This window comes from Nyctibius grandis, chromosome 15 (genome assembly GCF_013368605.1).
Source record: "Nyctibius grandis isolate bNycGra1 chromosome 15, bNycGra1.pri, whole genome shotgun sequence".
NCBI classification, from domain to species: Eukaryota; Metazoa; Chordata; class Aves; order Nyctibiiformes; family Nyctibiidae; genus Nyctibius; species Nyctibius grandis.
Window position 1 is genome coordinate 8,592,738 of NC_090672.1, and position 17,240 is coordinate 8,609,977.

The 17,240-nt window shown below is 43.4% G+C and overlaps 1 protein-coding gene across 2 annotated transcripts in view; it reads left to right on the forward strand.

The window, feature by feature from the left end:
- Positions 1-16,472, forward strand: part of HLF (HLF transcription factor, PAR bZIP family member) — a 37,418-nt gene extending 20,946 nt beyond the window's left edge. The window contains exons 3-4 of one of the 2 annotated variants that reach the window (XM_068413171.1): positions 8,810-9,030; positions 12,167-16,472. In XM_068413171.1, the coding sequence (XP_068269272.1) occupies positions 8,810-9,030; positions 12,167-12,385 (440 nt within the window). In that variant the 3' untranslated portion in view covers positions 12,386-16,472. The remainder of the gene's footprint in view (positions 1-8,809; positions 9,031-12,166) is intronic. The other variant, XM_068413172.1, reaches the window with a different exon arrangement.
- Positions 16,473-17,240: the final 768 nt, after the last annotated feature.

Genomic DNA, 17,240 nt, shown 5'->3' on the forward strand with positions numbered 1-17,240 from the left:
TCAATTTAGTTTTGTCACATAAAGAGTGTACTTTGTTTTATCAACAAAAAATGTAAAAAAGTAAAAACAAAAAGCTACTTCAACAGAGAGTTCAGATTTGTGTGTGCACAGAACAGATCAAAAGAGAAGGAGATTTGCAAGTTCCTGTAACTCTGCCCAGTGACCCCTTTTTCTGAAGGGATATATTCAGAGAGCCGCTGATAGCATCTGTTGTCTGTCTCGCAGGCTTGCCATTAGCAGCTGATTGGGAGGTAGAGGAAAAGTACCTGTTTCACGTGGCTTTTCCATGCCATTTGAAATCTCACTCGGCTGTGTTTTGATAACACACCCAAGCAAGATGGGCTTGGGTACCAGAACTGGGTAATAGATACATGAGTCATGGGTGGCATATGCTTTCAGGATTACACGGTGGCTTTTTGCAAGACCTGTTTACTGACTGAGAGCGTGCTGTCCTGGATGTTCATTATCCAAATAAATAGAACAATGTAAGAGGAACTTGGTCTGGAGTCTTGCAGAGCACATTTGCAGTGTCATGAAGGCATCTTGAGGACAAGTGGTGTCTTTGTTTTGATTAGTATTCCACGTGAAGGCATATTCTGGATGCTGTATGAGGCTGTTATCTAAAGCAGGGCTCACTCATCTAAAATCTACTGTTTGAGATTGGTTTATTAAAGCTGGATATGTAGTTGTCCAAGGAAAGAAAAATGGATCTTTTTGTCTCCTTCTGAACAGATTAACAATTCTGATGCTTCTCTGGAACTTTCCCTTTAAGAAAAGAAAGAAGAATTGTACTTTTTGAGGAGCCTTACTATATGTGAATTGTAATTAACGGAAATATACACAGATATGCCAAAGGATGTCACAAAGCTCCAATGCACCAGAGAATATCAGCATCTTGAAGTGAAATGTGCTTCTAAGCCAAGTGTAAATCAAAATGAAATTCCTGTCTGAATGTTCTTCCCTGCAGCTTCTCTTCAGGCCCTGTCCCCGCTGAATGCCGTCTTGGCCTATGTTTATAAGGAAAGCAGTGCCCTACAAAAATCAGAAAGTCATTTAAGAGGGGTGTGGATTTCATGCTTTTCAAGAATTTGAAGATCCCTGTGCAGTGTCCTAAGACCAGAATCAAACCCTCAGTTTCTGTGTAGCACTTCTGCAAGGGAAGTGTTCAGAACAGGAACAGCTACTTTCAGGCATCTTGGAGGGGCTGGTTTGGGAGGGAAGGAAAGTCTGATTTCCTGGTAGCTTTCAGAAATGGGGCCTCATTGAGCTAAGTGCTGCCTTCACACAGGCTAAAGACAGGGTAAGGTTTTCAGAGTATGGATCTTATAGAAGGAGCAGAGTCCTAAGTCCCATAGACATCGTGGAAAATTTTACCTGGTGGTGCCTCGTATTTGTTTATTTCTTGCTTTTGAAGGGCAGAATGTTACTGGCACAGCAGGCATAGCATATTACGTGCACGTTATGCTAACCGCATGCAGGAGTTGCAAAGTCAAGCCCTCAAAAGCCTGCAAACACTCGACTGAAGGCCACGTGTGCAGCTTCAGATAGCACCCCCTCTCCCTTGTGTGCTTGGAGACGCAGGCTTTTTGAATCAGGGCTGCATCAGGAAGGAAGCGGTTGTCTGCAGGATCTTGGATCTTGACCTCAATTACTGCAGATGTGAGAGGATGCAGGGAACGGCAAGAGGAGAAGGGAAAATCTGGCAGGAAGGACAGAAGGATTTTGTCTAAAGAGACTGGATTTTGCCACAGAGTTTCAGCAGAATCCTGAGCAAGTCACTTGATTATGTGAGCTTGTCACACTGCATGTTTGCCTCCCTTCTTGTGAGGAGCCCGGTTTGATGCCTTGGGTGGCCCTCACTTGCACCGGTGTACAGCCCCCAACCTGCAACAGAAGTTGGTGAGAGATGGTTTGAAATGCAGACGATGCCTACAGTGTTAGCTAACCTGAGAGGCTGGCTGCGTACTTTTGATTTAAAATGCCTGTACTTCTGTCCTTCACCTGCAAAGAAGAAGTGCTGCCCCTTTTTCCATGGGGGTCTTGTGGGGAAAAAAATTGTTTCTGAGAAGCACACAGATGTAGCAGTCATCAGTGCTGCAGGGAACCCCTGGAAAGGTGATAATTGTATCTCTGCAGGAGGTTGAGATAATTTGTGGCAAATAACATATGGGTCCATTTGGATAAATCAAAATGGGTGAAACAAGTGACTCCTGAATGAGGAAAGAATCTAGAAAAAATAGTATGTGATCAAAACTTTAAAGATTGTTGCAGCCATGACTGTGCTTCTTAAAACAACTCTCACATTTCATTTTAAAAACAAATTGAAAAGACAACCTGGATTTTCTCATGTGCCACCTCCACAACAGGCACACCAGAAATGAGTAGGAATGCACCTGACAGCACCCCACAGCGTCCTGCCGCTTGGACCGAGTAGAGGATGACAACTTACTCTCGCTGTCAGGAGCTGAAGGGGGACAGGGCGCTTTGGCAGTGCACTTCACTGTTTGCTGACAGCAGAGGATCTGTGGGACTCAGGAGTCTGGAGCTCTCCTGCCCTGTTCCCTTCAATGATGCTCTTCTGAACACGTTCATCCCAGCCTTTGCTGAAGCAGCCTTCCTCTTCCAGTCTCTCCCCCTCTTCTCTTTGGCTCCCAGTTTCCCTCATCCTCACCTTCCTTGCCCCCTTCTCAGCTTTGAGTCCTAATCACTGGAATTGCCCCTTTCTCACCCAGCCTTAGCATGCATGCAGTACATTTTAAGAAGGCGAATGAAAAGGAAATAACATTGGTGCAGGAGCTGCCCTCTCCTCCAGTGCACAGGCCACTAGCACAGTTCAGTGAAAAGTTTGCCAGAAATTTTTAACAGGTTCAAAACAAAGTATTTTTGCTGAACCTTTTTTGGGAAGCTGTAGGACCATTTTGGCAGAAACATAATTGGCACATACAAATCCAAACAGAATGGTTGAAATCTGGCAAAGGGCTAAGGAACTGAAGACAGCATCCTCTGATGGGAGGTGTCAGACAATCTTAATAAGACTACCAGTCCTGCCTGTAATAATACTGCAGAGGCCCCGAGCGGGAGGCACACAATGCTGAGAGGGGAAATGACAATTCTTTTATAATTAAATACACAAGATTTGTAAACAATGCTGATATCTTTAAAAAGTACACATTTTAAAAACACTTTTATGTGCCAGTCTTTTAGTGTATGTTAGCAGCGAATATGTTGTGGTTGCATTGGATTAAGATCCTTCTTTCCTCAGGAAGTGTTTGCAGTCACCCCAGGTTCGGCAGCATCAAGTTTGTGTAAGATAAGAAACGGAGGAATGTCTGTGCCAGGCTGGAGCACTGGTCAAAATACACTAACCTCCTGTTGCTTTGGAAGAAAATAAAGCCCCTCTAATAACTGCTTACATAAATATACCCAGGGGTGAAGCATCTTCTTCACACCCAGGCAGAGGGTGGTTGGTTTTGTCCTGCCACGCGAGGGCTGGGAGATCATACAGTGTGGCTTGTGGTTCCCTGTAGTGCTGGTGTAGATTATGGCCTTACTATCCCTGTAATTGCTTCAGTTTCTGGAAGACACTAAAGTACTAATAGTAGGGAAATTAGATGATGCTTGTAATATTGTAACTGGGGAATTATAATCTGACAAGATACTGTCCTTAGATAAATCTTGGCCTCCAGAATGCCATTTTTACTTTACTGCCTGTGGGGATTTTTGCCTGTCTCCATTCCTGCACGCTGCCTTGTGTTCTGCATTGAGAGAACTTTTCCTAGAGGCTGAAGGGGTTAATGCAGAAGTAGATGACAGATTAGTCTGGGCCAGGCTGTGGTTTGGAGTAAGAGAACTATCCCAAATAGCTGGCCAGCCGCCAAGCGGATAGACGGTTTGGAAAACATATTGGCAGAGCAGTGGGGTTCTGTGGAGCAGCTCTGGGGGAGGATTATCTGTCAATTTAACTGCCGTACTATACAGTCTGACTGACATACCCAAAGTGCCTTTAGTTTATATAAGGAAAAATTATTAGCAAACACATATTTTATCTCTGGGCTGCTAATAAATTGAATGAGAAACTCCTCTTTTCTCTCCCTCCAACATATGTGTAAAAAATAGGGGGAAATATTTTAATTAGAACATTTCCCCTCCTTTTTCTTTTCTTTTTCTCATCGCTGTTCTCCAGCCAGCTGTTGAGCTGATGAAAAGTGTGGTAGGGCTGCGAGAAGGGAGATTTTCTGAAAATCAGGCACATTTCTATGGGAGTTGAGTGATTCAAAATTGAGTTCCACATAATTCACTGGGGACCTCTTGCAATACAAATAAGAAGTCTGTCAAGCAGTGGTGCAGTTGAAGAGGTTATTTCCGTCTTAACTCTCCTGGGCACAGCTGGTAGGTGGGATGTTTCAAAAGGGGGAAATTAAGAGTCAGGATACGGTGACTGAGCTCCCCACGATACCAGATCAGCATTTTGGTTTTGTAGGTATATAAAAATGCTACTTTACTTTTGAATTGTGAATTTTAATTATTACAAGCAATTAAAAGCTGCTATTTTTTTTTTTACCAGCCATTGGTGACCTAGATGACACAAGTGAATGGCCTCAGTCCATTTCTCTTTGAAAAAGGAACCACACTGAAAATATTGCCATTACATTGGACTTCCTCACTGGCAGTCTCTGCTGGGAGGAGGAGGAATGAAAGGGGTAGAACAGCCAACTTTCTTTCAAGTCCTTCTTTCTGGAAAATTTTCCACTATTGCTTATATCTGCCAGAGCAACACCAAGAGCGTTAGCGAAGGCAAGATGTTGGGGCAGCCATAACTGCTGGGGTTGTCAAAACCTGCTGATTCCTTTGCCTGGAGACACCTGGAGCTGTGTCTGTCCTGGCACACTCGGTGTTGCTTGAGTGGAGCTCTTACGAGTGGGAAACTCTCCAGACAAAAGGCCAGCGTTGACATAGTTGTGGTCTTTCCAGGCCATGGTTGAGACACATCACTAGAGTAGTATGAGGGGAAGTTTCCATTAACCATTGTTCCCAGCTTGCATGCACCACCACCACCGTGGAGTTCTGCAGCTGGATTTCCAGAAGAGCTTAATGCTCAAGAGCTCTTATTTCAGCAACTTAAATAGAGGGGATAAGTTCTTTCCAAAACACTTGGCAATCATCAGCCCCCATTGAGAACAAAGCTAAGCACATTAAACAGTCCAGCCACTTCACTGTTGTGAAAATTTGGCCGCTGTTGTGAGGGCAGAGTGTTTAAGTAATACAGAGCCTGGCAACAAAGGCATCTGGCTCCCGATGCTGAGCAGTGAGGTGCTTTACCTTTGCCCGGCCTTGGCGGCTGGTGGTGTAGGCTTCCTCCTTGGCTGATTCCTTGTGCATCACAGCCTCTGACCAGCTCTTTCTCTGGATGTTGTGACAGCTGTGAAGCTTGCTGATGTGAGGATTAGTCTGCTGCTGGGCACATGACGTTCGGATTGCTGTGCTTATTTGACCTACCTCTGATTGGGAGGAATTTAGTGCATAAAAATAACACTCTGAACAAATTTGGCAGAAGGATGCACAGCTGAAGCGCCATGCACACACGGGGAGAAGAGCTTGGAGAGAGCAGTGTAACGCGAGGCCACGTACTGTACTTCTGCAGTAACGGCAGCGCCAAGTCCAGCGCAGCCCACGCTGTCGTCTTGGGTTACGACAAGTTCCAGCACCACATAGATGTGGTGGCCATTAGCCAGTAAACTAACAAAGACAGGTTCCTGGCTTGTATTGTTGGCAAAACTTGATAGAATAAATAAAAAGATACCCAGTGCCAGGAGTTGCCTAACGTAAAACGCTGGGCAAGGAAATAGTTTTTTCTGCCTGGGGTTTTAGACACCCTCATTAACTCTGTTTTCTCAGTAGAGTTCCTGATCGTTTGCAGGAGTGTAAGAGAACGGAGAGTCAGCCCCTGTAGACTGATGGAGGTGTGCGTGCAGTGTGCGTGTAGGAATATCTTACAGGGCAATACTCTTCGGGCTCCTAGGTGATAACGTTCAGCTGTGTGCATGGTTTGCTCAGGCTTTGCATTAGTGAATAGCCTTCACCTTGAATGAGCCTCACATTGGCACCTGGGACATCTGACCTTTGCTGAAGGACCGGGTCTTTAATAGTGAGAGCTTCTTAGACGGGGGAAGTTAAATGTGTGCACGTGGGGAACAAGGCAGGATCTTGATTGCTGGGGGTTCTTCTCTCAGATCGCCTTGGAGATGCATCGCTCTTCCCTTTATTTCACTGTTACATTGGTAAGGTGCAATGCCTCGATTTCCCGTGTCTAGAAGGAGCATTTTTGCCCTTTCCTTTTTCAGAGTAAAATTTCTTGACGCCGATGATTACAAAGCTCGTGTAATTGTGTAATATGGCACATTAGAGAGAGATGATAATATGTAAACTGATACTGTGTATCTGGAACTTCAGCAATATTTAAATACAGGCTCTTTTGTTTAGGGCAATTAGAAAGCTGGGGCAGATTTCACAATCCACTTGACTTTTAGAAACACCCTGCATGCTCACCAGAAATACTACAAAAGTATTCAGAGCCAGTGTCTTGCTGCATTTTTATATTCTTTTAATATACAGAATTTACAAGATTTGTACGTGTGTATGTCTATATATTTATCTGCATTAAAAAAATACCTGACTACTCTAGTACAAGCATCCTCGCATCAAAGGAAGATTTTCTGCATTTAATCCTTTAAATAAGCCTGTTCCTGCCAGCCCGGGTATCTGCAATGAGATTAGCCATCCCTTTAAAGCAGGGCTGCAAGAGCGCCGCGCTGCATCGAGCCCTTTGGGCCGGCCTTAGAACCGCTCCTGGCCCGGCTTCCCCCCGCGTGGAAGTGTTGTACACGCACACGCGTGAGCCGCAGCTGCCTCCAGGAGAGCGGCAGCGCTGCCCCGGAGCACCGGCCCCGCACATGGCCGAGGGGCAGGCGCGGGGCAGCGCGGCCCCCCCGGCCCACGGCGCGGGGCCGGGCAGGCGGCGGCCGGGCGCGCCCCCGGGCGGGCGGCGCCGGGAGAGCAGCCGCCGGTGCTGCCTGCTGCTGCCTGTCCTTGCCTGCCGCTGCCTGCTCCTGCCTGTCCCCGTGTGCTGCTGCCTGCTGCTGCCTGCTTCTGCTGCCTGTCCCCTCCTGTCGCTGCCTGCTGCTGCCACCTGTCCCCATCTGCTGCTGCCTGACCCTGCCTGCTGCTCCCTGCCGCCGCCCGTGTGCCCGCAGTCGGGCAGGCCGCGGTTCCTGGTGTGATTAACGAGGCACAGCAGGAAACATCAGGTTTTTGGCACCAAGGTCTTGGCATCGCCGTGCGGCGAGGCAGAGGAAGCGCTCTGCTGGTGGTGCCATGCTTGATCCTTTCCTCTCACCTGCTCTCCTGCAGACGTATATCTATATAAATTAATAACTTTGATCCTCCTCTTCTCTTCTCCCAGGCCCTCACTAGCCTTTCCTGAAAGCTGATTTTATCAGTGCTGTTTTAAAATAGGCATTACAAAAGACAAGCTCCCTGTTAGCAAGCGCTGGTTTGCGCAATGCAATTCCCATGTGCATTTTCTGTGTGGTTCCAATATTGTTATCACGATCTTTTAGATTAAAATAAAAACTACATTGTTAATGCTGGCCTTGGTTTAGAATTAGAAATGACATTTAATGTTTACCATTTTACACCCTAAATATTGCAGATGCAGGCACAAATAAGGAAATATTACGCAGTCACAGGATGTTTGTGTAGTTCTTAGGAAAGCCGTCGTATCTCTAAAGTCAAAGTGAGTTAGCTAATAGCCAAAATTATAAAAGAATATCTGCTTCAGTCAGAAGTCGCTCCTCTGAAGTCTGTGAGGCTTGTACTTCTGAGGCATGTGAAAACTTCTGAAAGTTCTGCCCACGGGGATAGTCCATGTTTAAGCAGCTGACTTTAGGATCCTATTTTTGGAACCTTTGGTTGAGATTTTAAATTGAATTTTTAGTGGGAATGTGTCTGAATTGGTGGTGTAGAATCTTGAAGGCTATAGCTGAGATTAAAAAAAAGAAAAATGGGGGGATATAATTCTTTTCTGGGGACAGGCTCATTTTTATTAGATTTTATATACCATAAAACAGCAATGTGGCATAAATAAGCATTCTTTCATTTTTGCAGAGCATCTTTAGTAGTCGTTGTAGCCTTTCATCTTGCTAGTTTCCTTCACTGTCTTTTAGAATATCATCACTGGTAGGATTTCATAGACAATAGGAGTCTCCTTAGTGCAGTGCTTCAGCACAGCTTGAAAGTACATTTTCATGAGATATTGTCCTATTGCAAGTACTGTGCGTTGTTTGATTGTCACCTAAACGTACCCTCAAAGGTGTGTACGAAGAAATCTATGTATGAGAAGAACTGGGAAGGATTACAGTGTGGTAGATAAATCAGAGCTAAATGACAGTACTTATGCTTTGTTCCTGAGGATGTGCTCTTAATAAAGTGGCATGGTTTGGAGCAATATGTCTTCTGCCTGCAGTCTAGTGCAACTCAGTGTTGGAGTCAGTGATCTTAGGTGGGCATCCAAGATTAGCAACCAGAATTAGGAACCAGTTCTGAAAATAATGGCATGAGCATGTCTGGATCTGAATATGCGCCCTACAAAATGGACAATCTAGTATTTAGCAAGAGTAGATACCAAATTTACAGGGAAAGCTTAAAGAATTATTGCTTGTAAAGTATGTAGAAAATGTCTAAAATCCATGTTCAGTGACGTTATTTACATATTTTCTTCTAACATAGCTGAATTTATCCTTTCTTTCTGTAGGTCAGATCTTGCCAGCAAACCGAAACACACCAAGTCCCATTGATCCTGAGACTATCCAAGTTCCCGTTGGCTACGAACCTGACCCTGCAGATCTTGCTCTTTCCAGTATTCCTGGCCAGGAGATGTTTGACCCCCGTAAGCGCAAATTCTCTGAAGAAGAGCTGAAACCACAGCCAATGATTAAGAAAGCTCGCAAAGTCTTCATTCCAGACGACCTGAAGGTAAATTGGAACTGGTGACGAGGTTGTTCACACCAACTCTATGACAGTTACTCTGTGAGATGTAGGTTTAGAGCATGAATTTGTTTCCTCATGTAAGGTAAATCTGCCAAACAAAATACGAATTCATTGTAGAATAAAACCATAATGGTTCTGAATGGGGGAGGATGCCCGTATTAGTTATGCAACAGTTGGAATTCATGAGATCAATACTCATTTCCTTTGCATGCCAGAAACTTCCTGCATGACCTTGGCCAAGCTTACTTTGTCCCATATTTCCCACTTATGAAACCGTCTGATTGTGTTTCCTTGTCCTCCATCCTCTGTCTGTCTCATCAGCATAGACTGTGAATCCTTCAAGGAAGAATCTGTCTCTTACAGGCTCCATGGAGGTCCCTGATAATGACAGAATGAAGTATGCTGTATCTTGTTTGGCAGCTGCTTTAGCTCTGTGTTTAATAATGAGTGGGAACACTATAGTAAACACTAGTAAAGTAGGTGAAAGAATCTAAACTAGTTGTAGGAGAACAGAACAAAATTATTCTGCCGAGAAGTGTATTTTAATACAATATTTTAAATATATTACAATAATAATACAACATTTAAAAAGAAAGAGCACCCTTGTCTATGCTTCTCACTGCTCCTGAGATGTGAAGAGCAAAGAGCATGAAGAGAGCAGGACAAATTGATCAACTGATTCAGCTTATCAAACAACTGTGAAAATTGTCATTATTTGGAAAATTCTATCCCCAGTATGTGATTTCCAAGAGGTTCTTTTTTTATCAGAGGTAGTCAGTGCAGAATTTCATTCTGCTGTTGCTGTTGCTCCCAAAGACACAGACTGAAAGCCTGTTGGAGTCGGTGGGAATCTCTGGCTGCGCATGCAAAGAGACTGGGATGCCATGTGTTTACACCAGGTTGATGGCATTAGGGAGAGAAGCTGATGCTATTTGCTATTTTTATCCCTAAGTATGCTGTTGTACAAGTTAAAAGCATAGAAGTCACAACTCCAGTAGTGTTCAGGTGGTCATGTTGCTGTCTCTTTGTCTATAGTATCCTCAGCTTTCGTTTAGAAAGGTTTATCTGCACCATGCCATTAGTTACCTGGGCAAATTCTGCTACCAGCAATGCCCTGTTGACACTGTAGTGTGCTGAGAGGTCTGCCTGGAGAGAGGTGTTCGACACAGAAATGGCTGCGTAGGTGTAAGGAGGCTGGAGTTTGCCCCTTAGTGCCATTCGTCATTTTGTGATATCTCCTAGGCATCCTTATTTGTCAAAGAAAACTTTTGCCAAAGATGCCCCTGTACTGCTTCATGCCAGAGGTGGAAAATAGCCACGTCTTGCGTTCAGCAGTGGGATGCCTAAGTTTTCAGCCTAAGACCGAACTAGAAGGTCAGGGTCTCTCATTTCCCTGAGATAATGATGTCGGTTGCCCTTGACTCATTTCAGAGTGCTTGACCCAAGTGCTGCTTCTGCCCTGGCATGTGGAATGGCTGTTGAGTTCTGGGGGAGGGTAAGCAGATTAGACCAGTCAATCGTCTCTGGGTCGCATGTGATTTTGAAATGCCAGCCTTACCTCTTTCAGGCCTGGATTAAGGGATTTGCCGTAGCAATTTGTTAAAATAAAGATGGATGAAGCCTAGGTGGCACACTAATAAATTGCTTAAAGCTGATTTTTATGGAGTGGAATGAGATGGGAAATTATAAACAAGATTTAGGTCATAGCTTTTTGCTGCATGCTTGTTTTTAAGAGGATTTTTGGAGGTCCCATCTAAGCACAGGTGAAGAGCATTTTAGAGATGCGCTGGCTCCAAATCATCATTGCCGCACACCTCGTTAAGCTAAACTAATATAAAGCAGCTGCAGAGTACTTCTAGCAGTCGTTTTGCTCTTGCTTTGCCTTTATGCAAGCAGCCGGAGAAGATGCAGAGCAGCAGTATTAGCATGCTTGGTGCTGAGAGACAGAAGAGTGGTGGGGTATTTGTTCAGTGCAATGGCTCCCGGTCCTTGTTGTGACTATGGAACCGTGCTGCCCTGCTTGGTGAAACGAGAGCCACGGAAGCAAATGTAAGCCTGTAAAAATGGAGAGGTGACTCCGGGAGGGGAAGTTTGAGCTATGTGACTTGACCAGGCAACTTGAGGGTTGGATGGCTGCACCACTCTTGTTCTGCGGGGGACTGAATTTCACTTTTCCTGAGAGATTCTGCCTACTTTGTATTTACTGAGTTGTTCCAAATTGCTAGAACTCTAATTCAGTTTCAAAGCAATATTGAAGCTGCCATTTCACTGAAGACCACTTCATTTGAAGAGTGGAAAAATCAGATGAAATTAGGTAGTGACTTGAGAGCCATGAGGCACCAATGCAATACGGTGATCTCCTATAGGCAAGTCTTTAGGGATAACACTTGAGGAATGTGTTAGCTTATGGAACTTCAGAGGTTAGTGGACCTATTTCTGGTAAACACTTTTTTTCCCACAGTCAAAGCCTATCGTACCACTCTCTTTGATGATGGTACCCCAGCAGCCATCCTTGTTGTGCCAGGGAATCCTCTTCCAGTGACTTGCTGTTCTAGGGTGCAAACAGGAACGCTTTGTGTGGGCCCTGTAGAGAAAGAGCTTTGTACAGAGAAAAAGAGCTGAATGGTAGATGAAATTGATGATGCCAACAAAGAGAGTGAACCAGGTGTTGGCTGGCAAAGAAGAGGAGCAGGGACATCCAAGAGGTAATTAGTATTGCTCCAGCAACCAGTAGAGAGTGAGTCACCACACGCGAAGGTGGGTGTGCTAACTAGGTCAGCGTAGATGTGAGATCACTTGTACCACTGGAATACTGCTTCGTTTTTCCTTGGAGGAATTCAGGATGGGGAGGGGATTCCTTGGAGAGGATGAGGGGGTTGGCATAAACATTTTGACAGAAACATGGGCAGGCATCTGTGCTCCTTGGATGGATTGTGCCACGTGAATGTGTAACTTCTGTCCCAGCAGTGCCTGGCGCTGTCAGGGCTTGCTGGGCCAGGCAAGCAAACTGTGCGGAGATAAGTCATCCCCAGTGCGGAGGCTGTGGCTACGAGCATGTCCTGGTGTCTGCTCAGTGTACTGAAATCTAATACTGTGTTTGTTTCTTTCTGTGTTTAATGAGCAGGATGACAAATACTGGGCGAGGCGCAGAAAGAACAACATGGCTGCGAAGCGATCGCGGGATGCTCGCCGGCTGAAGGAGAACCAGATCGCCATCCGCGCCTCGTTTCTGGAGAAGGAGAACTCGGCTCTGCGCCAGGAGGTGGCCGACTTACGGAAAGAGCTGGGCAAATGCAAGAACGTCCTGGCAAAGTACGAAGCTCGACACGGCCCCCTGTAAATTCCAGGGGGGAAGTGGGGTTTTTTTCTTTTTTCTTTTTTCTTTTTTTTGTTGCGGGTTGGCATTTGACTAGATGGACAATGTGTTTCCTGTTTGATAGCACCACACCCAAACCAACCTTTCTGTCTTCAGCACTTTACCAGAAGCAGAAACAAAACTGACTTACGTTATTTTTTTTGTTTGTTTGCGTATGCGTGTACCTGCGTATGTGTGCACGTGTGTTCACACGTCTGTGTATGTGTGTGTGTGCATGTGTGCGTGTGTGAGTGTGCGTGCGCACGCATCTCGGCACTTCCCATTTTTATGAAGCCCTCTTCAAAGGGTGCCACATTTTTACCTGGACTGTTGAGAACCGCCATAGTAAGCTTTTTATTATATTTTTTCAGTGCTGCTTCAGAGTAGGGTTTTTATGTATTGTAACCAGTTCCATCCTCCTGATTTACTTGGAAAGATCCCAGTATAAATTATAAAAAAAAGGAAAAAAAAAAAAGAAAAAAGAAAAAAAAGTAGATCTCAGTTTTTTCGAGAGTAACAAGCTATTGTTTAAGTATGTCTAATCAGAAAAGTTAACATGCTAATAAAGTGCACAAATAATAATTTAGTACTACACTGCAGAAATATTAATTTATAGATTGCTTTTGTTGTATTTTAAGTTTTGGTGATAATTGTCTTCAGATTTAAAGTGCTGTTAGACTGAGTTAGCTATACTCATTATAAATCCCATAATGGCTTCTCTATAGCTATTAAGGTTCCTTTTCTTTCCCGGACCCCAGGTAGGTAGGAGTGCTGTCGATAGACCACAGAGTGTGTATTTTGCACTGTCTGTACCTGAAGCAATAATCCTATTGTACGCTAGCGCGCATGCTGCCCGGATGTTCCTAGTGGACGTAGGATGGTTTCCCTACCCAACAGGAGTTTTAACATCTTTAACAAAAAGTTAAAAAGACACATTAACGTGAGCATGCTAATTGTATCCCTGCTATAGGGAGCGCATGTATAAGAAGCAGGATGATTAGTTGAAACGAGAACAAAATTAATAGTATCAAATCAGATCCAATGTCGAAATCAGAGGGGCTCTTCTGTTTTCAGTTAGTTATGCATTTCTTCAAGTTCCATTTTGTGGTTAAAATTTAAATGAATACCTAAATTCGGTTGTTTTTTCCCATGTTCTGTAATATATTTTCTGTGGATTATATCTTGCTGTTTTAAAAATCACTTTTATTCAGTTAGAAGAAGTCACTGGTTTGCAAAGCCCATTTTTCCTAGTGGTTGTTGTTCTGAGTGTGACATGAACTGATGGTTCTGAACTTTATTGTTTTAAACTATTTGCTTTTGAACATGTATGTTCTGATATAAAGTGGACTTCTGAAAAATGAATGTAAGAGACACTGGTGTATTTCAGAAGGGGATGGTGTTGTCATATACTGTGGTTAATCCAATCAATCAAACTGTTTACTATAGACCAAAAGAATAGATATTATAAAATGTATAAAGTTTATACAGAATAATTATAGTATGTTCGTTTTGTACAGTATTTTTCAAGTACAAATACTGACAATGTATTTTGAAAGACATATATATAGCAAAAAGAAAAAGCTATTCCATGTTTAAAATATATAGCAAAGATATATATTCTCCATTATTGTACAGAAAGGAAATGTTTAGGGGTTTGTTGGTTGTTGGGTTGTTTTTTTTTTTTTAAATCTTTAATATTTTAAGCCTACCACTGGCACACCAGCATGTGCTGTGCTTTAAATTAAATTTTTAGGAAGTAATATGGCTTTCCAGGATGTTCCATATTACTGAAAAAAAGAGACTTCATTATTTTCCATCAGTAACACATAAGGAAACTGTTTAATAGGGACAAAGCACAACATGGATTTTAGTCAACTATTGATTGGACGATACAATATTTTGTAAAGGCAGAAAAATAATATATAACACAAAAAAAACTCATAGCCATTTCTAATCTGCTGCTGCTGCTGCTAGAATCTGTTTCCAGCTGAAATATTTTTTTCGAAATAGCTCTGTTCATGTATACAGTTGTCCGTACTGCATACGGTTATTAACGTGAGGAAAATATGGTGCTACATGTCTTGCTCACAGTTTTCTAAGTGTTTTGACATTATTTTCAAATAAAAAGGTTGTTCATTCCATTAAATCATTATTCATGCTTCAGGAGATTGTTACAAAGGACTCAACATTTTGTGCAGCATTAAAAACACCCTCGCATCAATGGCCTTTTTCCAGTATTTTTCCTCAAACAGACCCGACTTGTCAGCATCCCTTAACGTGCAGTACTTGCCCGTGGACCATTTATTCAGCAAATTGACTTTTCATGTGCTGCAGCAAAGTTTGAAGCGTAGTAAGTTATTTTCTAAAAGGTCAGTAGAAGCCACTGGACGCATGGGTAGAGAAATGAGGCTGAGGGTGTTTGGCACAAGTCAGCGTATCTGCTATAGCCACTATGAAATAATCTTTATTTTTTCCTTAGGAAGAAGCGTGACGGTGGCAGGGCTCCGCAGCCGCTGCTGTGGATACGCTTTTAGCAGCACCATAGCAAATTGCGACAGCTTATAGTTGCCCTCACGGTGATTATTCTTGGGGTGACGCTGGAAGAGCAGGAATGGTGTGTGTGAGATCAGCTGGTACATACGTAGCTAGAGCCATCGGTGGGTTGCATTGTGACCACAAAACTTTCTTTAAAATATAAAAGGCAGCTTGGAAAAAAATGACAGATGATTCTTTTGTTTCTTTTGGGCAGGGAAGGGGTGGGAGATGGTAGTTTTTGTAGGCTGGATATCACAGATTTATTAAGTCGTGGCCACAGAGGAGCACAGAGGTTCCCAGCAGCTGCCTCGTCCACCAGCCCAGCGGCCCCAAAGCTGCTGAGGTGCCTCCTCGCCCCATCCCACCGGGCGGGAGGGCACGTGCGCAGCTCGGGGAGTGAAATGTGCAGGCGGGCAGCTTCTCGTTTTTGGGGGTGAGGACTTTCAGAGGAGCCTGTGGGACTTGGGCGCTCACCACTTACCCTGGGAGTTAGGTACTCGGGTTCCTCAGAAAAGCTCACCCTTAAAGAAAGAGGGGGAAAAAAAGGCAAAATATGTGGGCTAAAACTTGGAAAAAAACCAGGTTCTTTAAGCAGGCTGTGTCCCCAAAATAAACATAGCTGAAGGTTTAGCTCATTCTCAGTTCCCAAGGAGAGCTTAGCTGGGTTTGTCGCACCTCTGATGGCTTTGTTGCTCATGAAGGAGCTTGTAGGTATATGAAATTGTAATTTTATAAACACAGAAATATATATATTTGCAGAATAATTAATAGCGTGGCTAAATAATTCACTGACCTCTATTAAACCACAAGCATTGGTAAAATGCTTGTCTTTTTTTCTGTTTTTGCTGAAACGTAGATGTGAATTTTTTCTTTTTAAAAAAGAATGCCCTCTGAAAGTAAATAGAATTTGAGGCGTGTTTGTGAATACGAGCACCTTGGGGCTCTCCGTGGGAAAGCCCGTGGCAGAGGCAGCAGGGGGGATTATTTTTTTTTTTTTGAATGGTGCTAAAGCACCATGGAAATAGAGTTCTGACTTGAATCCACAAAAGCAAGAAATTCAAAATGAAAGGCAGGCGCCTGAGCGAGGCTTCGTGCTTGATTTACTTGGTTGTGCCTACACGGACGAGCACAAACATGCTCAGTGGCTGCAAGGGCAGGTGGGGTGAGCTCAGCGGTGCCGGAAGACCCCTGACATCTGAATGTCTTGCCTCTGTGGGTTTGTAACAACCCCAGTTATTGCTTCAAAACTACTTTTGCATGTAATTTACAATAGAGACGTGCAGTTTATTTTTATTTTTATTTTGTTGAGGGTTTTTTTTTACGAAAAAAAAAAAGTGTGTTAAAACTTACAAGTGATCAACCATCGTATTTCTGGCAACACCACAAGACAGCATCTGTTTAAATACAGGTTTAACAAATAAGATCAAATTGCCTGTATGACATGAAATGGATTGCAGCCTGTATGCTGGTCAGCCCAAAGCTTTTTTTTTTCTCCCCCCCGGTCTGTTATTCTTAATGTTTAATAAACTTTAAAATTTTTCTTCTCTCACCTGTGTGCTTGCTTTGGTATATCAGGGTTGGGCAGAGGGCTTTTTGAGGGGGGAAATATTTCTGTTTTCCTCCGCCATATGCTGGTCTGGGAGTGCCCGTAGCCTCCAGCCCGGGCTGTGTCTCACCGGCGGGACAGACCCCGGGTAACGGGGAGCAAACGTCCCCCCACCCTGCCCCAGGCGCTGCCAGGGCCCAGAGCGACAGCGGCAGCCTGGGTGCGAGAGTGACTGTGGGGTATAACCGTACCAAATGTGTAGTTAGATTAGATAATACCTTCCTAGGTTTACTATATTTAGAACTATTTTATATTTTAATAAAGTATTTTACTTACATAAGTACAAAAATTATAGTGTACGCTATATTACATCATTTACATACATATATATTTACATACACACATGTTATAGACTTTATCATGAGATGTGATCATTAATATACAGTGCACAGACAGTAATACAGCCATAAAAATTCTGTATATTGAGGAGTATTTTTATTCTAGTTTAGAAAAAAACTCATATTACTTCTAATCGCCATTAGACAATATTTTGTAGAGGCAATGTAGCAGATACTACATGCTTTTAGATATGTGGTTTATATGCAATACCTACCGTGAGTGACTGAGAGAAAAACCCTATAACTAACTTACTGCTAACACTTTATTTATACAAGTTACTCTTTAAAATATGTGTACATATATTTATATATGTATATAGAGTCCATTGGTATAAAGGTCTGTTTTTAATATATGTTACAT